We start from the raw sequence: 20409 nt of genomic DNA, 5'->3' as shown, positions 1-20409 counted from the left end.
AAAAAAAAAACGTCAGTTTAACATTTTAACACCAAAAACCTATGACCAGAAATCATTCAACCTGTTTTATCTCATATGTTTTCTAGCGCATCAACATAGTGGATTCATGAGATAAACCGGCAATGGTAGATTTTAATATGCATATATTATGCAGTCTAAACAGTTAACTCCAAGTCGCATACATATAAATATATACCTACCTATGTAATTTTTATATCTATTGTACACTTACTGTGATGAAATGGATCCCGAGATTATATTATTTTTTACCACTGACTTAACATTTATATGTGTTTATATACATAGTATAGGTATTATTATACAATAGGACATAGGTTAGCCTTAGCAGTTCCCAACCTTTTTAGTTGTGCGGATTACCAATAACCTAACCTAACCAGCGTCCGCTGCCATATGCAACCTAACCTATCACATTCCTTGCGGCCCACAAGTTAGCCCCGGTCCATTATTTGGGAACCGCTGCAAAAAGTAATGCATTGAAAAAAAAAGAAATGTTTGCTTTAATAATACGGGAGTAACCGAATTGGTTCCCGTTTGGCTGAATTGGTTCCCGTTTGAAAAAGGTATTTTATTAAGTTGAGCCGAAGTGGTTCCCGTTTGCGTACAGGTAATTTTTAATTTTTAATAATTGGTACAAAATATAAATTAGATAGTATAAAATATAAATGTATCTTCATGGCAATATTCTATAGTCTATACTCTATAGCAGGGATGGGCAACTGGCGGCCCGCGTACCTTTTTTATCTGGCCCGCGCTACAGAAATAGAAGTGGATTTTACTAAATTGTCTATTGAAAAACCTCATCCTCAAGTATCACATTAAATAATAATTGTAAATATAAGTAAATAAAAATAAAAAATAAAATTTTAATTTTTTTTTGCTTTCTCCTGCGGCCCGCTAGATTTTAAAGTATTTAAAAGTGGCCCGCTAGTTACTTTGAGTTGCCCATCCCTGCTCTATAGTATAATATACAATAATATGGCAATATCTTTAATATTTATATATTGGCAGTTTAGCAAATTATCGGTGAATTGAATATTTAAAGAAAGTTTGTTTCAAATTTGCAAATCAACGCTTTTAAGTAATTGTAGGTACCTACCTATTTATTATATTTTATTATTTGTATTTTGACTATAGTTGACTTCCAAATCAACGATTTAAAATTGTATATATTCCATCTTTTTTGTTATAACACACATTAACGCACATTTTTAACCAAGCCTACTTTTAAGTTGACAGTCCTAAGCCTGTAAAATTGAGAAGGAAAATGTGCGTAATTAAACGGTAACCAATTCGGCTTAACTTAATAAAATACCTTTTCCAAACGGGAACCAATTCGGCATGTGGGGTTGGAGCTCGGGAACCAATTCGGTACCAGCCAATAATACAGCTGCATAATTATTATATATCAGTCGAAAACATTTTAGGACTTTAGATAGTTAAGGTCTACCTTGTTTGAGATTTAAACTTTAATTATTTCTAGCTAATTTTTCTATTATGGCCATGTTTTAAAACATTATGAATCAGGACAATTAGGTACCTACCTATTAAAAATATTTTCGATGGTTTCATAATGTATTATAACCAATAGGTGGCATATTTATTCATAGATATGTGTATTGACATACATATAGCGAAACAGAATTTTTTCAAAATTGCATAGGTATTATTTTTAATGTTAAATATATTTTAATATTATAATAATATAATATTATAATATTTTTATTATTATTAAGTACCTATTATTATGAAATCTGATATTTTACTATAGTGACGAATAAATAGTTGATAATTTTAAATATAATAATTTAAACTGACTACTGACATAATATAATAGATAAGAAAGATATATGAGTAATTACCTAAATTTATCATTAACGTTTTGAATTACGATATTATTGAAGCAGTAATAATATAATATAGCAGCAGTTATTAACCTTTTTTAGAAAACGGACCCCCAATGAAAGATTTTTAGAAATAGCAGACCCCCTAACAATTTTTTATCGAATACATTTTTTTTACAAAACATCTCACGTTATCATAAAATTATAATAATTATTTTATATTACAAATTATAGGAAGTAGATATAGGTTTATCTCTTACAATATGAGATATATTTTATATGAACAAAAAATAAATAATAATCCAAAAATGTTGTAATAATGCACTCATGTAACTATTGACTTATGTTGAGTTTAAGGCTGCCTCGGACTCACAGCGAGCCGTGGACCACATGTTAAGAAAATAAGAACCGCTGATATACATATATATATAAATTCTATAGAATTTCAAATTTGTGGTGCTGTGATCGGTGGCCACTGGCCGGTCTATAGTTATAGCTCTTGTCGTTAATAATTTATGTTTGAATTAATCAAGTAGGTTGTTAGGTTGTATGAATATTTTTGAGAGCCAGGAGGTTAAAGAAATTATATTTTTAAACGGAATGTTATAGGCATATGTAATGTATGTTGTACCTATAGACAAAGTGATGTATTCACAATTTATATGGCAAAAATACTGGTAAAAAATAGTCACAAATGCTCAGAAATTTTAAATAAATATTATAAATATTAATTGCACATAAATGTTAAAAATCAAAAATAATGCAAAAAAGATTAAAAATTGTTAATGAATAGATAAATACAAATTAAATTATAGTTGATACATTAAAAAAAAAAATGCCATAGTTTTATTCAAGTTTATTATCATGACTGAACACATTTTGTTTTTTTAGTGGAACACATTAAATTGACATTGAAATCATACAGTGAATATAAGTGTTACAACTTACAGATACACATTTTCTTTATTATTAAGGACTTATGATCTTATATTTTGTCGAGGGTCTAAATTCTGGAGTTGATTATTAGGGGAAAGCAAAGTATAGATAAATACAAGTTTTTTCTAAAGACCTCTTCGTGCAATTGAAACTTTTTATTGGATGTTCCAAAACCTATAGAAACTAGTTTAATCCTAATCAATTAAATTATTAGATTAATTTTAACAAATTTTTATTTTGCACATTTTAGCGTTTTTGCATTCATATTTTCAATTTTATTTCATAAAAATTAACGTATTTTCGTATTATTAGTCGTTATATAATGATAGGGACAAGCCTAAATTTTTTTTAGATTTGGGAGTTTAATATTTGTATTAGCATGTATTTCATTAGATGGTACTTTTTTTCTAAATTCACTTCCAGCACGCACCAGAGTAGGTACAGTTATTATATGTATTATTAGGTACTTGAAATTTGTGTGACTTAATAAAATGTCATTGAACTTGGAACAATAATTGCGACTTCCGAAACTTAATATAGAATAGAATAATTATAGAATCACATCGATAATGATAAAAAAAGATAACAAATACCTATTATCATTTATCAGACAACCAAATATCGAAAGACGGGTGGCTATTTAATATTTAATAGTAGTCTTATCTCTTATAGTAGGAATACCTAAGCTACAACTAAGTAGATATTATAGTCTACTAACCTAACCATTATTGTGCTTGTAAGAGTAACACTTAGACATTTTTCACTTAGCTACGGAAAAAATGTATAATATTGTATAACATATATAATTATATAATTTACATTATAAATGAGACGGTTTTTGTTTGAAAATCAGAAGTTTGGATCTCCACAGAATATTCCTTTTAAATAGTACAAAACGAATTTAAGAATATGGTCTTCACTTTTAATGCATAAAATTTGAAATTCTAAAAATCAGATTTTGAATAACTGTATTATTAAAGATAAAAAGGATGAGCATGCTTGGTGAATCATTCTATATACAAAAATATTTTATCCGTATGTTTTGTAGGTGTTTGCTGCACAAATAACTCAAATATATTTTGATAATCCATAAAATGTCATATTTTATAGTATTTTTTTCTAAGTTTATAACTGTAATACAATAATACATATTAAATATACAAGTATTTATTAAACACGATTAAAGTTTATCTTTATTTGTGGTATTGAAGTATAATAGTTAAAATAATTTTTATTTTAATATTCCCGCGTCAACCGGTGTCACCAACATAAATTTGTTCTGGTTCGGATTTCTTGTTATCACATTTGTGCTCTTTTGCGTCGCTGTAAAATGGCGGTTAAAATATTATCTGATAAAGCCAAAAGATATTAACTCTCATGTTTTGACTGTTTTGAGATTTAAATATTTATTTATTTCTTTGTCAATTGTCCGACAATACCGACATTATATTGGTATACTAAACCAAGTTTGTAATATTAGTTGGTTATGCTATTAACGCCTCAACTATTATTTTGGTGTTCGGTTATACTTTTAGCATTATGAATGTTATGATTTTGTTTTGATTGTCACGTCTACTTAAGAGTAAGTATTATACGATTATTATTATGATATGCCTTAAATTTTTTGTTCAATTAATTTGATTTAATATATATGGCTCCTGTTGTAAAGTTGTATTAAGTTATTGTAATAAGTTTAAAATTAGAGTTTTAATTTCTAAAATAACAATATTTTTAACCAAAGTCAAGCATGACTATGACAAGTGATAACTATATTTTCATAATATAGTCTGTGTCAGTACTTATTAAGGATGTAAATTACGTGCACAAGTATGCAAATGAAGTAGGTATTTTAAACCAGTAGCTATATAAATGAAGTTCTAATCAAATAAAAAGAAGGCTGAAAATGATTGGATTATATGAACTGTTTATTGTCATCTTTTCGTCTTAATCAATGCTTAAAGGTTGTTCTTAACAGATTTCACATGGCCCAAAAATGTAAATGTATTATTTGAGTAATGATGATAAAAAGGATTTTTGTGATTTTCTATTATAAGTTTATTTAAGCATGATTGATAATATAAAAAAAATTGCAGTAATTTACTTATGAATAACTTCTTTAATATATTTGTATTCGACAAAATTAATTTTTATTAATTTCTTGTAATTTATTTATTGGCAATTTTAACAGTTTTAATATTTTTGGTTTAATTAGTATTTTGAATATATTTTCTTCTATTATTTCAGTTTTATTTTTGAAGAATTTTGAACTTAACATAGTCTAAAAGCTAAATAACTGAATTTTCCTTAGGTACCTATCATACAAATTTAAAAGAATATCAAAAATTGATAATCAATATTTTTATGTTAGTGATTTTAAGTAAGTATTGTAGTAGGAATATTAAAATGATGTTAAAGTTAAACCCCCATGTGTTGTCTCCATATTACCAACGCATTACATGGAAAACTTAACAAGTGAATTAACCTGTTATCAAATTAAAGGAAAACAATATTATCCAAAAAAAGTTTTTATAATATTTGTAATTTGCTTCAAAATAATTATAATATAAAAAACATTTGTTGATGTGCCCTTGATAATAATATGCTTACCTTTAAGTTTAAAAACTGGTCAAATAATTTCAATATAATATATTCAAAATAATAGAGTAAAAAAAAATTTTCTGAACTTTAAATTTTCCATGCATGTATCAATAAGATAATACGACACATTTAGGGAAAACTCCTCTTAAAACTCATTGTCTTGTTAATAATTCTTTTTTTGTGAAAATTGATTTTCTATAAAAATTATAACCATTTTTATTATTTTCTTTGTGGTTCATAAATATTTTTAGTTTTCGTTTCATGTTCACATCTTACAATCTTCAAGATTTTACAGCTATACTGTTGACGGATAGTATTTTTTAATATCTAATAAAAAAATTAGGTACAACTTTAAAAATGACTATTTACAAATATTTTAATTTGAGTTTTAATTTGAGTAGTTATTTTTCTAATTTTAAGTTTTAACATTATGTATTTAAGTTAAATAAAATAAACATATTTTATGTGTATACAAAAATTAATATGCGTGTCATGCACATTTCCCAGGTATGACCTGCAAAATTTGATCTAAATTAAATTATGTAATTTAGAATCTTTAAATTGGTACTCATATCCTAATATCCAAATAGAACTTTTATTGGAAGGAGTTGCTGTTTCCCCCTCCCCTGGACTGTTGTGCATGACCTACGAATGAGGTCTGATTATGCCTATGGTTTTATTATTAAATTAAATTGGATTCAAAGAATTCACTGTAGTAAAAATCTACTTCATAGTTAATTTGCTTTGTACAAACACATTACTAAAATAAGTCTTATAATTGTATTAGCATATTTTGGTATTACTTTTAGTATACTGTAAACAGTGTGAACATTTTAAGACCTGTGATTTCACAAATCGAGAAAAATATTACCCAAAATAGTGATAACACATTGCTTTTGATTGGATCATGGCTAATTTAATGTGTAATTTTTTTTTGAGCTTTGAGTGTATTTCAAAAAATAACTCGAATAAATTATATTATTTGGTTATAAGTTTGTCAGGCTTTATTAAAAGATAAATTATTGACATTTTTCATTTTTTTTTTTCAGATTCAGTACAATGCATATAAAATCTTTAGTCATTGATGGCTTTAAGTCATATGGGAAGCGCGTGGAGTTAAATGATTTTGATCCAGAATTCAATGCTATAACTGGGTTAAATGGCACAGGAAAGTCAAATATTTTAGATGCAATATGTTTTACTTTGGGCATATCAGCTATGAACACTATACGTGCTTCAACTATGCAAGATGTTATTTATAAAAGTGGACAAGCAGGTGTTCATACAGCTACCGTCACTATCACTTTTGATAATAAAGATAAATCAAGATCTGCTCCGCATTATACACATAACGATGAAATTGTCATTTCACGAGAAGTAGGAATGGGTTCTAAAAACACTTACAGGATTAATGGTCTTACTGTGCCGGCTAAAAAAATTATGGACTTCTTTAATTCCCTACAAATGAATGTTAATAATCCTCATTTCATTATTATGCAAGGTAGGATTACAAAAGTATTGAACATGAAACCCATAGAAATATTGTCTATGATTGAAGAGGCCGCTGGCACTAATATGTATGAGTCTAAGAAAAGAAGTCTTGAAATGACGGTGGGTAAGAAAGATAACAAATTGAAAGAAATGCGAGATGTTGCCGATGAAGAGATTCTTCCAACTATGGAGACTATTGAGAAAGAAAAACAGATGTTGGAGGAGTTAAATATGGTTCATGGTCAGTTAAGAATACTAAACGAGAAACTTGATAATTGGAATTATGTGCAACTTAAGAAAATGGTCAATCAATTTTCTGAGGATCTTAAGAAATTAAATGGTATAAAACAGGAGAAAGAAGAATTGATTGAAACATCAAAAAATCAGCTGAAAGTTATTGAGGATCAAATTAAAAAAGATGAGGAATTACTCAAAATAAACGGTGGTAATAATTTGAATGTATTAAAAGTTAAACTTGAAGAAGCAGAAAAAGAAAAGGACAATGTACAGCTTCAAGTTAATGGATGTAAAACAAATATAAATATTGAGGTTAAAAAAATTAAAGATCTGGAAAAACAAATAAATAATAGTAAGAAAGGTTATGAAGCAAAGAAAAAAGAAATGGAAGACTTTAATGAAATGAATGCAGGTGTAGAAGAAGAAAATAAAAAAAATACAAAAGATTTAGATGAAATTGATAAAAAAATACGATCATTAAATTCAGGAAATATATTTGGTGATGAAGATAATGGTTCAGTACAAGAAAATATTAATAAGTATAATTTAGAATTACAAAACCAGCAGACAGAAAACCAACAATGTGCAATTAAAATTGATGGATTAAAAAAAAAGTTAAATGAACATTTGTCTGGTATGAAAGAAGCAAAGAAAACTTATGACTCACAAATGGCTCAATTAACAGCTAAAGAAAAAGAATATGAGAAAGTAAAAGATGAATATATAAAGGCCAGTGAAGCTTTAAATCAACATCATAATTTGAAATCAAGTCGTGATAATTTACTCAGAGATGTACGCAATTTAAGTTCAAAAACTGAATCTTTTGAATCAAACAACCCGGGCTTATTCTTTAGATACAACGATCCAAGACCTAATTTTGACCGGCGTAAAGTACATGGGCTTATTTGCCGTTTATTTACCCCTATTGATTTTAGATTTGAGCTTGCATTAACAACTTTGGCTGGAGGTAAATTGTACTTTATTGTTGTTGAAGATGATACTGTAGGTAAAGATATTTTGGAAACCAATAAGTTTTCAAATCGTATGAATTTTATACCTTTGAGTAAAATCAAATCTGATAGTTTGCCTCCCAATGTTATACGTATAGCTCAGCAAATTGGTGGAGCTGATCAAGTATTTCCTGCCATGTCACTTATTAAATATGACAAAAAACACTTAAAAGCCATACAATGGGTGTTTGGACAAGCATTTATATGTACTACCAAGGAAATTGCTGAAAAAGTTTGTTTTGACAACAGAGTTAATCGACATTGTTTTACATTGGAGGGTGATCATTTCAATCCCTCTGGTAGTCTTACTGGCGGAGCAAACACTCAAAGGCTTATTTTGCAATCAATAGCAAAACAAGAAGAAATTTCATTAGAGCTTCGAACAAAAAAATCTGAGTTTGAAAAGGTAGATAATAGTTGTAAAGCTATGCATAATTTGCCGGAAAAAGTTGCACAACTCAAAGATCGACAAATTACAGTTCAAGAGGAGTTGGACAAAATTCGATCAGACGTACATTTAGGACAACCTCATCAACAAGTTACTGAATTTAATAAAATTAATCAGCAAATAACAGAACTAGAATCTAAGTTGGTTGAAGGTAAAGCTAATGAAAAAAACTTACAAAAAAAAATTAAGGACTTAGAAAACAAAATGAAAAATGCTGAGAATATTCTAAAGAAACAGCTAAGCGATGCAGAAAAAACTAGAAAAAATATTTTGGAAAAAATAAAAAAAAACAAAACAGAATATGATGGGAAAAAAAATAACTACAACAAATTAGAACTTGAAGTTAAAGACTTAATTGGTCAGATGCAAGAAGAAGAAAATCAATTGGTAGAGTTAAATGTTGAAAAGAAGGAACATGAAGAAAAGCTACTTACATTGATGTCTAAACTAGATGAAGCCGATGATAAATGTAAGGTAGCATCTAAAGAATATGAAAACCAGAAAGAAATTGCAATGCAAAATTCTAATAAGATTCAGGAACATAAATATTTACACAAGAAGTTGACTGAAGAAATTTCAACTAGTCAAGTTAGTCTGGCAGAGCTTTCTTCAGAAATTACTAAAATGAATAATGGATCATTAGCTGCAAAAGAACAATTTAAGGATATTGATAAGAGATTACCTGACGAACAAAAGCAAATGGCACTTAAAATGGATTTTATGAATTTCAAATCTGGTGAGATTATGCATAATATTAAATAATATACAACAGCGGTATTTATTACAATGATATTATAATACAATTTGGACCTTTTGCACCAAATATTTTCATAATATGCCAGTAATTATTATGTTTTTCATTAATTTTGATATACTATTTATATATTGTTTATAATGTTTTTTAGAAGATTTTTTCTTTCATTTTTATGATCTCTATTTCACAAAACAGTTGTATTGTTGTATACCTATTAAAAAAATCTAATATAAAGATACCTACTAAGCAGATTTGCATACTAAGAAAATTAAAAATAAATATTTAAGAGTAAAATTAATTCTCAAAGTTTTATATAAAATGCTATAAGTTCTAAATTATAAAATGTACAAAGAAGCAATAATTAACAGCTAAAATTAGAAGGTATAACCATAATCAATATTATTTAGGTATACATTTTTTAAATTTATTTATATCATCGATTAAAAAATATGTATTTAATTATTATTGATTTTGTCCTAATGAATGTGTAGTATTCTCTTATGGTCTTGTATAATAATTAATATTTTACAAAGTTAACCCAAGTTATTATGTTATCTTAGTAAAATTATCAATGTAAATATTATCAAATCTAATTGTTAATTAAAACACGTTGACTGCCATGTGGTGGCCTAGCGGTCACTCAATTTACCATCATCGTATGCCAAGTATATTTTTCAGTATCATTCCAAATTTGTATATTATAATTATGCTATGTATTTGAAAAGGTAAGTTTAAAAATATAAAAAAAAATTTTAAATTTTATTTATTACATAGAAAAATTTGTAATAATTCCTGCTGCGCTAGGACCTTTTTTTTTGGTGCACCGTAGCGCCATAGATAGTTTGATAGTATAAAACCTTATTAAATTATGGCCGCCGGTAGTCATGTGGTATTGTGGTATGGTAGTAATGAATAATGATCAACTGTAGCTGCCGGTTGTCGCTAGTCGCAAAAGTATACAGTTTGAAAATAACAAATGACCGCCAGTAGCCACATGGCAGTCAAAGTGCTAAAAAAAATTAAAGAACGCTATAATTAACAAAATAGTATAGGTGTTTGATGTTAGGTATATATTCTGGAGATTGTTAAATGAATAAAATTACTTATATTGATCTATATAATAAAGGTTTTTTTGAGTTAGTTTGATTAATTGTATATTATTTGTTCACAGAGGAATGCAACCGGTCAGTGAATGAACTGAAAGCTAGGTATGATCAATTAGCAAAAGTTGTAGATCCGGGTAAATTGAATAACTTTCATAAACATATTCAAGAGTATAAGCGTCTCCAAAAGAAACTCGAAACAATTGTTAAGGATAAAATTAAAATAAATGAAATAATTGAAGAACTAGAAGTTAAAAAACGTCTTCATTTGGAACATGCTTCAAATCGTGTGAATATAGAATTTGGAAAAATATTCAGTAGTGTATTACCTGGTGCCCAAGCACGTTTAAAACAAACAAATCCAGACGACATTACAGCTGGCTTAGAGATCTGTGTTGCATTTAACGGACTATGGAAGGAAAGTTTAGAAGAACTAAGTGGTGGGCAACGCTCTTTGGTTGCATTGTCATTAGTCTTAGCTATGTTGCTTTTCAATCCAGTTCCTCTTTACATTTTGGATGAAGTAGATGCTGCTTTAGATCTATCTCACACCCAGAACATAGGGAAAATGTTAAAACAACATTTCAAACAATCACAATTCATTGTAGTATCACTCAAAGATGGAATGTTTAGCAATGCTAATGTATTGTTTAGAACAAAATTTGTGGACGGATCTTCTGCAGTTACTAGAACTACTTGTAATCAAACATAAATTTAAAATTGAATTTGTAATTTTTTTTTTATAACTATACTTATTAAATTTAAGTTGTATTTGATTTACGTAACATAAATGTAAATTGACTTGCTCCCTTTGTTTATGTTGTGCTCCAAAATCGCATTCTTAAATCTAAAGTCTATTTTTTGTATTAATTTTTAATAATATCATTACTCTTATCGTTGAGGCGTTTAAATTTTTTAGTTAAATTGATTATTTAATTTATGTTTTTATATTTAAAAGAACAGCTATAATGTTCCAGAAGTTTGATAGATTTTTAATTTACTATTTAGCATTAATTCTTAAGACAACAATCTTACTTGTACAATTATAAGAATGTAGTAATAATATAAAATACAACATTTTTATTTTTATGTTATAGACCTTAGAATTAATACTTAATTGATCACAAAGGAAGAATACAAGTTTCTTACACATAAATGTTTTTAGTATATTTTTAATTTACTAAAGTTATTTTGGATTTAGGGGGCGGGGATTATTTGTAACAAGATATTTTGTTTCGAAGTTGTACTGTTCAGTTTACAGATGTAGGTATGCTGTTCAAATGTACATTCTTTACTTTTACATTGTACAATATAAATATATATAAGTTTTTCAGTTGTTAGGCAGGTACTCAAACACTATTCCAAGGATAATGATAAGATGTTTTCATTAGTTGCAGATCTAGTCGGATAAGCTTTAGGACTTATTTAAAACTATGCACAGTTTAATTTATCAGGGTTTGAACTATTGAATATTAAATTGTTATACGTACAGCCGTATAGGTACAATGAAAATTTACTAGCTTTAGTTAGGTAGTAGGTACCTACTGACTAGTAGTTAGGTACTATCGACATTATATTATGTGCATGACCGCGCAAAAACCGGTCGTTACTCGTTAGTTCATACTTATGCATTTAATATGTCAGTGTATCGAACCAATCTCAAAAATTACGTACACTCAACTCGGTTCTGTCGCCTAAAAACATGCTATTCGGTTGTCAGCAAATATCGCTAATTTTTCAACACGGAATACGGATGCAACCAAAATTATTTAAGTGAGAGAAAGATAGTTTTATATTTATGAATTAATTTGATACAATGATACCTATTATATAATTGTATTTTGATAAAATGTACAAAATCTGGAAAACTGATTTGCATAAAATCGTGAATAATATAATATTCAGAAACATATTACCATAATTAGTTAGTGAATAGAATGAATAGATACTTAGTGGCCTAGCTCAATATTTTACAAATAAATGTCAAATTGACACGGGAAAGAGATGCAAGAACCCTACTACCTAACTACCTAGTACAGTATCGTCAGTACGGCTACCATTGAACTGGCTTCCAATTGGAAATTGGAAATTTTGGGCAAATATAAATTCGATCCTTGAATTGACTCCTTAAATTTTTAAATATTATTTTTTAACCAGGGGTTCTCATATTATAGGCGTTTACTTTTACGACGTCTACCTAATAATATAGCCTAGCAGTTAGCACTCAAATAATAAAGTGTACCACTGAATATACCTATACTATTTATATTAGAAATTTATTGAATTTAGTCTTATCGTCGTAATCTACTACAATAATAAATTAAATTATTAAAAATATTACAATATTAAATATAAATTTGATTCTATAAAAATCTAATAATTTTTAACTGTGTGATAAAAAATTAATACTAGGTATAAATATGAGATAATAAATGATTGGTAGGTGTATTAATTATATATTGATAGTCAGGTGATTTAATCTAAAAAATTTAAAATACAATTTTTAACCTAACCTAACCTAACCTGTAAATTTGTTGCATTGAACCACCAAAGTTTTTTAAAAATATTTTCGACATCAAATCTCCGACGATTATCCGAAAGAATATTTTTGTATCCCGAAAAACTTCTTTCCACATCAACTGAAGTTATGGGGGCTACTTGAAGTAAATAAGGTCATTTCCGGTTAAGTCTTCTGGCAATTCGTCCATAGATGTGATTTATCCAATAAATGATACTAATCCTAAATTTACTTTTATATACTATTAAATGTTATTGCCAGTTATTGGTTATTGGCTACAAACTTATAAAATTCAATTAAATCATGAATAATTTTTCTAAATAAGCATTTTTATGCACAAAAAAACATGACATGAATGTAACTTTTATGAAAATTATCAATATATGCAAAAATATGCAAAATTTAAATATCAAATTTCAATTCATTAGGTTATAGAACAGATTTTTAGCTCACCTAGCTATAAATAGGAGATATAGAAAAAAATATGCAAATCCTATAACTTTTCATCCCTAATTATCTATAGCCGTTCAAATACCGAACACGGACAAAAACTAAACGATTGTAATCATTTGATGATTTTATTATTGTAGTTTAGCAATTCAATAGAAATTTTTGGTGACCGATCGAGTACCTACGGAAATAAGATAAGATAAGATGATCCACAGAATATGAGTTTTCTAGGTATATTGCAAATCGCAACTATATAGTTCTGTGTTCGTGCGTAGTTCTCAGTAATCACCTCGATCATTCAACTATAATAATACTATAATAGGTAAAAACTTGAATTTCATACCCGACTAATAAACAGATAACCAGTCAACAGTAAATTATAAAAATATTTTATAATAATAGGAATATAATACATTTGACTAAATTTTTAAAGAAATTTTTTCTGGGGGGGGGTCAAACTGTATACGGCCCTGACTACCAAACATGGCACATGCTTTTGAAAAAAATTGTCTAAATTGGGATTAGAACAGCGGAGTAGGTACAAAATGTTATTTATTGATTTTATAAAAACGCAGCGCCTAAGATTGCATCCAGCATCCAATTGTGTTTGTGTAGGTTCCTATAGGTAATTGATCAATTTAGTTTCCTGTTAAATTAGTTAACTTCATAACGACAAACATTATTATATACATATTATGGAAATGAACGTAGGTACTCGATAAGAAACTTATTATCAAGGGTCAACGGGATTAAGACAAAGGGAAGGGTTATCGTTGATTTTATATTACTAAGCACTGAAACTTGTGGTTCAAAGCAGTACCTAACTTTGAGTTTTTGAACAATAACTAATAAGGAGCACCGAGCAATACAATTAAGTGAAACAAAGTTCGGACTCCTCGCCTACACATATTTAGTGTTATAAACGGAAAATATTGAAATGCTCATTGAACAAACTCAAGAATTAATGGATGCAGCAAAACTAATTAAATTGAGAATAAATTTGGAAAAATTTAGTACCTACTTAAATGATAGATACCTATAGCGCATTGGACGATTTTTCCAGAAGTATTTATCAGAGTACAGGATTTCAAGTACATAAGTATACGATAATTATAACTCGGGATAATGACATACAAGAAAAAATAAAAGCAAGAATACAAGCAGACAATTACAAGAAAAGAATGTTTTTGTATAAACACAGTACACAATACGGTGCAATGTGGTAGGTACTCCATAAGGTTATAATTACCAATTAGACGACTATATGGTTAAGATGGGAAGAATCAGTTAAAAACGATGTGGAGCAAGTTGAACTGGATACAGATAAAACATTCAGATACAGTAACTGGATACAGTATAAAATTCCAATTTTTTCTTAATAATTGGGATAAACAAACTAAAAATTAAGGAAAAAACGGGAATTTCTACGCACAATACATTTTCGACAAAATCGATTTTGGTTTTTGATGTAACTTTAAACAAATGACCACCGACACTTGACATTTTCACCGAATGTTTATATAAGTTTATTCTATCCAACATACAATTTTTAAAAAATTTTAACTTAATTTTAACTATTTATAGGCATATGCAATTTTCGATCATAATTATTAGTTATTTACATTCTGAACGAAGTGATGAATGTATTGACTTTACAATGATGTTTTTTTTTTTTTTTGTGTCTGTGTACAGCATAACTAGTCGAAATAATGCTTCGATTTCGAACTTTGGGGGTGGTTTCCAATTTAAATTGAAGATCCTTGGTGCATTATAGAGGTCAAAAGTAAACATTTTCCAACAGTTTTCAAAAAAATCGAGAAAAACAAAAAAAAATTACAGAAAAACGGGAATTTTTACGCAAAACCAGTTTTCGACCAAATCGATATTTTTATATGGTTGTTATTCAAAAACTGATCACTGTAAATACTTGAAATTTTCACCACATGTTAATGTTAGTGATATCTATATACAGTTTAATTTTCAAAAATTTTCGACTTTTTTTGAGTTATTTATAGACAACTGAAATTTTCGATTTTTTTTTGAAGTGTCGGTAAAAATATGTTGGACGACCAAAAAAACTTGAAAATTTAATACACGGTTCCTTATGAGTTGTTCTTATTGTAGCTAAAAAAAAATTAAATATTGTAAGTCACAATTTTTTTTAATAAGCGTTTACTGTTCAAAATTTTACGAAATCTGTCAAAAACGCGAAAATTTGCAAATATTTTTGAAGTTGAAAAATCATAAAATTTTTTTCGTTTATAACTAAGGATTAAAAATACAAAACTAAGTTTTCCATAAGTTTTCCTTCAAGTAGCTATAGAGAAAACTCGAAGCATCATTATAGGAAAAATTTTAAGTGCGTTTGAATTTTAAATTTTTACGAAATAGCGTGACGATAACGATTTATCCTGAAACGATTTTAAATATTTGTTATTATTCAAAAAGTATAAGTCGTAGATACTTGAAAATTTTATCAGTTATTTAGATTGGCATTTTCTTTACATGGTTTAATTTTCAAAATATTTTGACTTTTTTGAGATATTTATAGACGACTGAAATTTTCAATTTGTCTGAAAATTTTTTTTTGAAATGTCGATAAAAATTTCTTGGCCATATCAAAATACTTGAAAATTTAATACAAAGTTCCTCATAAGTGATTCTTATAGTGATTAAAAAATTATAAAAATACATTGGCACGATTTTTTTTTATTAGCATTTGAAGCTCAAATATTGACTTAATACGTAAAAATTACGGTAATTTTCAAATTATCTTTTTATACCTAAGATTTGAAAATTCAATACAAGGCTCCTAAAATATTTTTACAATAGCATTTGAAAAATAAAAGAAATACATGGTCACAAATTTTTTTTTATAAGCATTTACAGTTCAAATTTTGACTAAATATACATAAAAATTACGGCAAAGTTTAAATTATCTTAGATCGAAATTCATAAAAATTTTTCTTTTTATACCTAAGATTTGAAAATTTTATACCAGGCTCCTAAAATATTTTTACAATAGCATTTGAAAAATAAAAGAAATATATAGGTAGCCACATTTTTTTTTTTACATGCATTCAAATTTTAATTTTGACAACATACGTAAAAATCACGAAAATTCGTAAATTATTTTATTCTAGAAATTCATAAAAAATTTTCTTTTTAAATTTAAGATTTGAAAATTTAATACAAGATTCCTTACGAATTTGTCAATCTTTATCACAAAAAAAAAATGTCCACCGGAAATTCAAATTAAATTTTTATTAGCATTTGAATTTCAAATATTAACAAAAATTCGTCAAAACTATGAATATTTGCAAATTATTTTGTAGTTCAAAATTCATAATATTGTTTGTATTCATATCTAAGGTTATAAAAATTAACACCAAGTTTTCCATAAGTTTTGCTTCAAATAGCTATAGAGAAAATTTGAAGCGTCATTATAGGAAAAATGTTTTGAGCGTTTGAGCTTTAAATTTTTATGAAATCGCGTAATGATAACGATTTATCCTCAAACCAGGTATTCGTATATCTATGATAATATAAGGTATTATAACTACATGATAACTACACTAATTGATTAACCATGCCTTATGCAAAATGCGTCTTAATTGAAAAATAAAATATTTGTTTCAAAATAGAATATATGACAATATTTAAACATAATATATCCTAGACTGACAAATCATCTCCGTTCAGAATCGTTTTTCGTATACAATGATACCTATTATGTCGATAAATTTTTTTTGGCCCTATCAAAATACTTGAAAATTTAATACAAAGTTCCTCATAAGTTATTCTTAAAGTGATTAAAAAATTATAAAAATACATAGGCACAATTTTTTTTTATAAGCGTTTATAGTTCAAATTTTTACGAAATCTGTCGAAAATGTGAAAATTTGCAAGTAATTTTGAAGCTGAAAAATCATAAAATTTTTTGTATTTATAACTAAAGATTAAGAATACATCACTAAGTTTTCCATAAGTTTTACTTCAAGTAGCTATAGAGAAAACTCGAAGCATCATTATAGGAAAAATTTGAGGTGCGTTTGAATTTTAAATTTTTACGAAATAGCGTAACGATAACGATTTATCCCGAAACGATTTTAAATATTTGTTATTATTCAAAAAGTATGAGTCCTAGATACTTGAAAATTTTACCAGTTATTAAGATTGGCATTTTCTTTACATGATTTAATTTTCAAAATATTTTGACTTTTTTTGAGATATTTATAGACAACTGAAATTTTCAATATTTCTGAAAATTTTTTTGGAAGGGTCGATAAAATTTTTTTGGCCCTATCAAAATACTTGAAAATTGAATACAAAGTTCCTCATAAGTTATTCTTATAGTAATCAAAAAATTATAAAAATACATAGGCACAATTTTTTTTATTAGCATTTGAAGTTCAAATTTTTACGAAATCTGTCGAAAATGTGAAAATTTGCAAGTAATTTTTTAAAATTACGGCAATGTTCAAATTATCTTAGATAGAAATTCATAAAATTTTTCTTTTTTGATCTAAGATTTGAAAATTTAATACAAGGCTCCTATCATATTTTTACAATAGCAGTTGAATAATAAAAGAAATGCGTAGTCACAAATTTTTTTTATAAGCATTTAAAATTCAAATTTTGACTAAATACGTAAAAATTACGGCAATGTTCAAATTATCTTAGATAGAAATTCATAAAAGTTTTTCTTTTTAAATCTAAGATTTGTGAATTTAATACAAGGCTCCTATCATATTATTTTAGATTCTGAGCGGAGCGATGAATGTATTGATTTTACCATGATGTGTTTTTTTTTTTTTTTTTTTTTTTTGTGTCTGTCATCACGTTTTGGGGCAGTAAAAATGCTTCGATTTTTGACTTCAGTACCTCGTTCGATCAGAAAGTGAATCTAGTTGGTACTTTGGGGGGGTCAAAAGTAAAAAATTCTTAATACTTTTCTAAATAATTGAGAAAAACAAACTAAAAATTAAGGGAAAAACGGGAAATTTTACGCACACTCATTTTTCGACAAAATCGATTTTGGTTTTTGATGTAACTTTAAAACAAATGACCATAGATACATGAAATACTTTCCGAATGTTTATATAAGTATATTCTATCCACCATGCAATTTTCAAAATTTTTCGACTTAAGTTGAACTATTCATAGGCATTTGAAATTTTCGATAATTATTAGTTTTTTTTAAAATTAATATCGATAAAAATTTATTTGTTTGGCAGAAAAGCTTGAAAATTTAATACAAGGCTCTTAACATATTGTTACAATAGCAGTTGAAAAGTAAAAGAAATTCATAGTCACAATTTCTTTTTATAAGCATTCAAAGTTTGAATTTTGACAAAATACGTAAAAATCACGAAAATTCACAAATTATTTTAAGCTAGAAATTCATAAAAAATTTTCTTTTTAAATCTAAGATTTAAAAATTTAATACAAGATTCCTTACAAGTTTTTAAATCTTTATCATAAATAAAAAGTCCACCGGAAATTCAAATTAAATTTTTACGAGCATTTGAAATTTAAATTTTTACAACATTGGATTTTCACTTTTAGCGATTTCCTTATTTTGGTGTAACTCTAAAACAAATGACCGCAGATACTTGAAATTTTCACTGAATGTTTATATAGACATTTTATATATTTGACAACATTTTCAAAATATTTAGATTTGTTTTGAGCTGTTTACTGTGTTTACTGACATTTAAATTTTTCAACTTTTTTAGTTTTTTTTTCTATAAATATCGATAAAAAATTATTTGTTCGGTAGAAAAGCTTGAAAATTTAATACAAGGCTTCTAACACATTGTAACAATAGAAGTTAAAAAATATTAAAAGTTCGTAGGCACAATTTTTTTTTATAAGCATTTAAAGTTCAAATTTTGACTAAATACGTAAAAATTACGGCAATGTTCAAATTATCTTAGATAGAAATTCATAAAAGTTTTTCTTTTTAATTCTAAGATTTGAAAATTTAATACAAGGCTCCTAACATATTTTTACAATAGAAGTTGAAAAATAAAAGAAATACATAGGCACAATTTTTTTTTATAAGCATTCAAAGTTTGAATTTTTACAACATATTATGTAAAAATCACGAAAATTCGTAAATTATTTTGTGCTAGAAATTCATAAAAAATTTTCCTTTTATATCTAAGATTTGAAAATTTAATACAAGGCTCATTATAAATTTTTACAATAGCAATTGAAAAATAAAAGAAATATATAGTCACAATTTTTTTTTATAAGCATTTAAAGTTCAAATTTTGACTAAATACGTAAAAATTACGGCAATATTCAAATTATCTTAGATAGAAATTCATAAAAGTTTTCCTTTTTAATTCTAAGATTTGAAAATTGAATACAAGGCTCCTAACATATTTTTACAATAGCAGTTGCAAAATAAAAGGAATACATAGTCACAATTTTTTTTTATAAGCATTCAAAGTTTGAATTTTTACAACATATTATGTAAAAATCACGAAAATTCGTAAATTATTTTGTGCTAGAAATTCATAAAAAATTTTGACTAAATACGTAAAAATTACGGCAATATTCAAATTATCTTAGATAGAAATTCATAAAAGTTTTCCTTTTTAATTCTAAGATTTTAAAATTTAATACAAGGCTCCTAACATATTTTTACAATAGCAGTTGCAAAATAAAAGAAATGCGTAGTCACAATTTTTTTTTTTACAAGCATTCAAAGTTTGAATTTTGACAACATATGTAAAAATCACGAAAATTCGCAAATTATTTCAAACTAGAAATTCATAAAAATGTTTCTTTTTAAAACTAAGATTTGAAAATTTTTAATAATCTATAATATATCCTAGACAGATAAACCGTCTTCGCTCAGAATCGTTATTCGAATACAATGATATAATATCATTGGATTCAAATTTAATTCCATCAATTACAGTAACCCACTTGTAACCTACTGTACAGCAGAGCGACATACACGACTTAACCGCTTATATTTTTATAATT

At 26.8% G+C, this 20409-nt stretch overlaps 1 protein-coding gene across 1 annotated transcript; it reads left to right on the top strand.

Moving 5' to 3' along the window:
• Window positions 1-4179: 4179 nt before the first annotated feature.
• Window positions 4180-11537, top strand: SMC2 (structural maintenance of chromosomes 2). The gene is made up of 3 exons (XM_015510823.2): window positions 4180-4380; window positions 6446-9318; window positions 10508-11537. The coding sequence occupies exons 2-3, from the start codon at window positions 6456-6458 to the stop codon at window positions 11149-11151; spliced, it is 3507 nt and encodes a 1168-aa protein (XP_015366309.1). The 5' UTR covers window positions 4180-4380; window positions 6446-6455; the 3' UTR covers window positions 11152-11537.
• The last annotated feature ends 8872 nt before the right edge of the window (window positions 11538-20409 follow it).

The sequence above is a fragment of the Diuraphis noxia genome, unplaced genomic scaffold (genome assembly GCF_037042655.1).
Source record: "Diuraphis noxia isolate RWA-SAM2 unplaced genomic scaffold, SU_Dnox_SAM2 contig0003, whole genome shotgun sequence".
Taxonomy (NCBI): domain Eukaryota; kingdom Metazoa; phylum Arthropoda; class Insecta; order Hemiptera; family Aphididae; genus Diuraphis; species Diuraphis noxia.
This window is presented reverse-complemented; position numbering and strand designations above follow the sequence as displayed.

Excerpts from the sequence above, each read along its gene's own strand:
- SMC2 (XM_015510823.2), top strand. The coding sequence starts at position 6,456 with ATGCATATAAAATCTTTAGTCATTGATGGCTTTAAGTCATATGGGAAG. Across the intron at positions 9,319-10,507 it reads TTTTATGAATTTCAAATCTG|AGGAATGCAACCGGTCAGTG; the intron begins GTGAGATTATGC and ends ATTTGTTCACAG.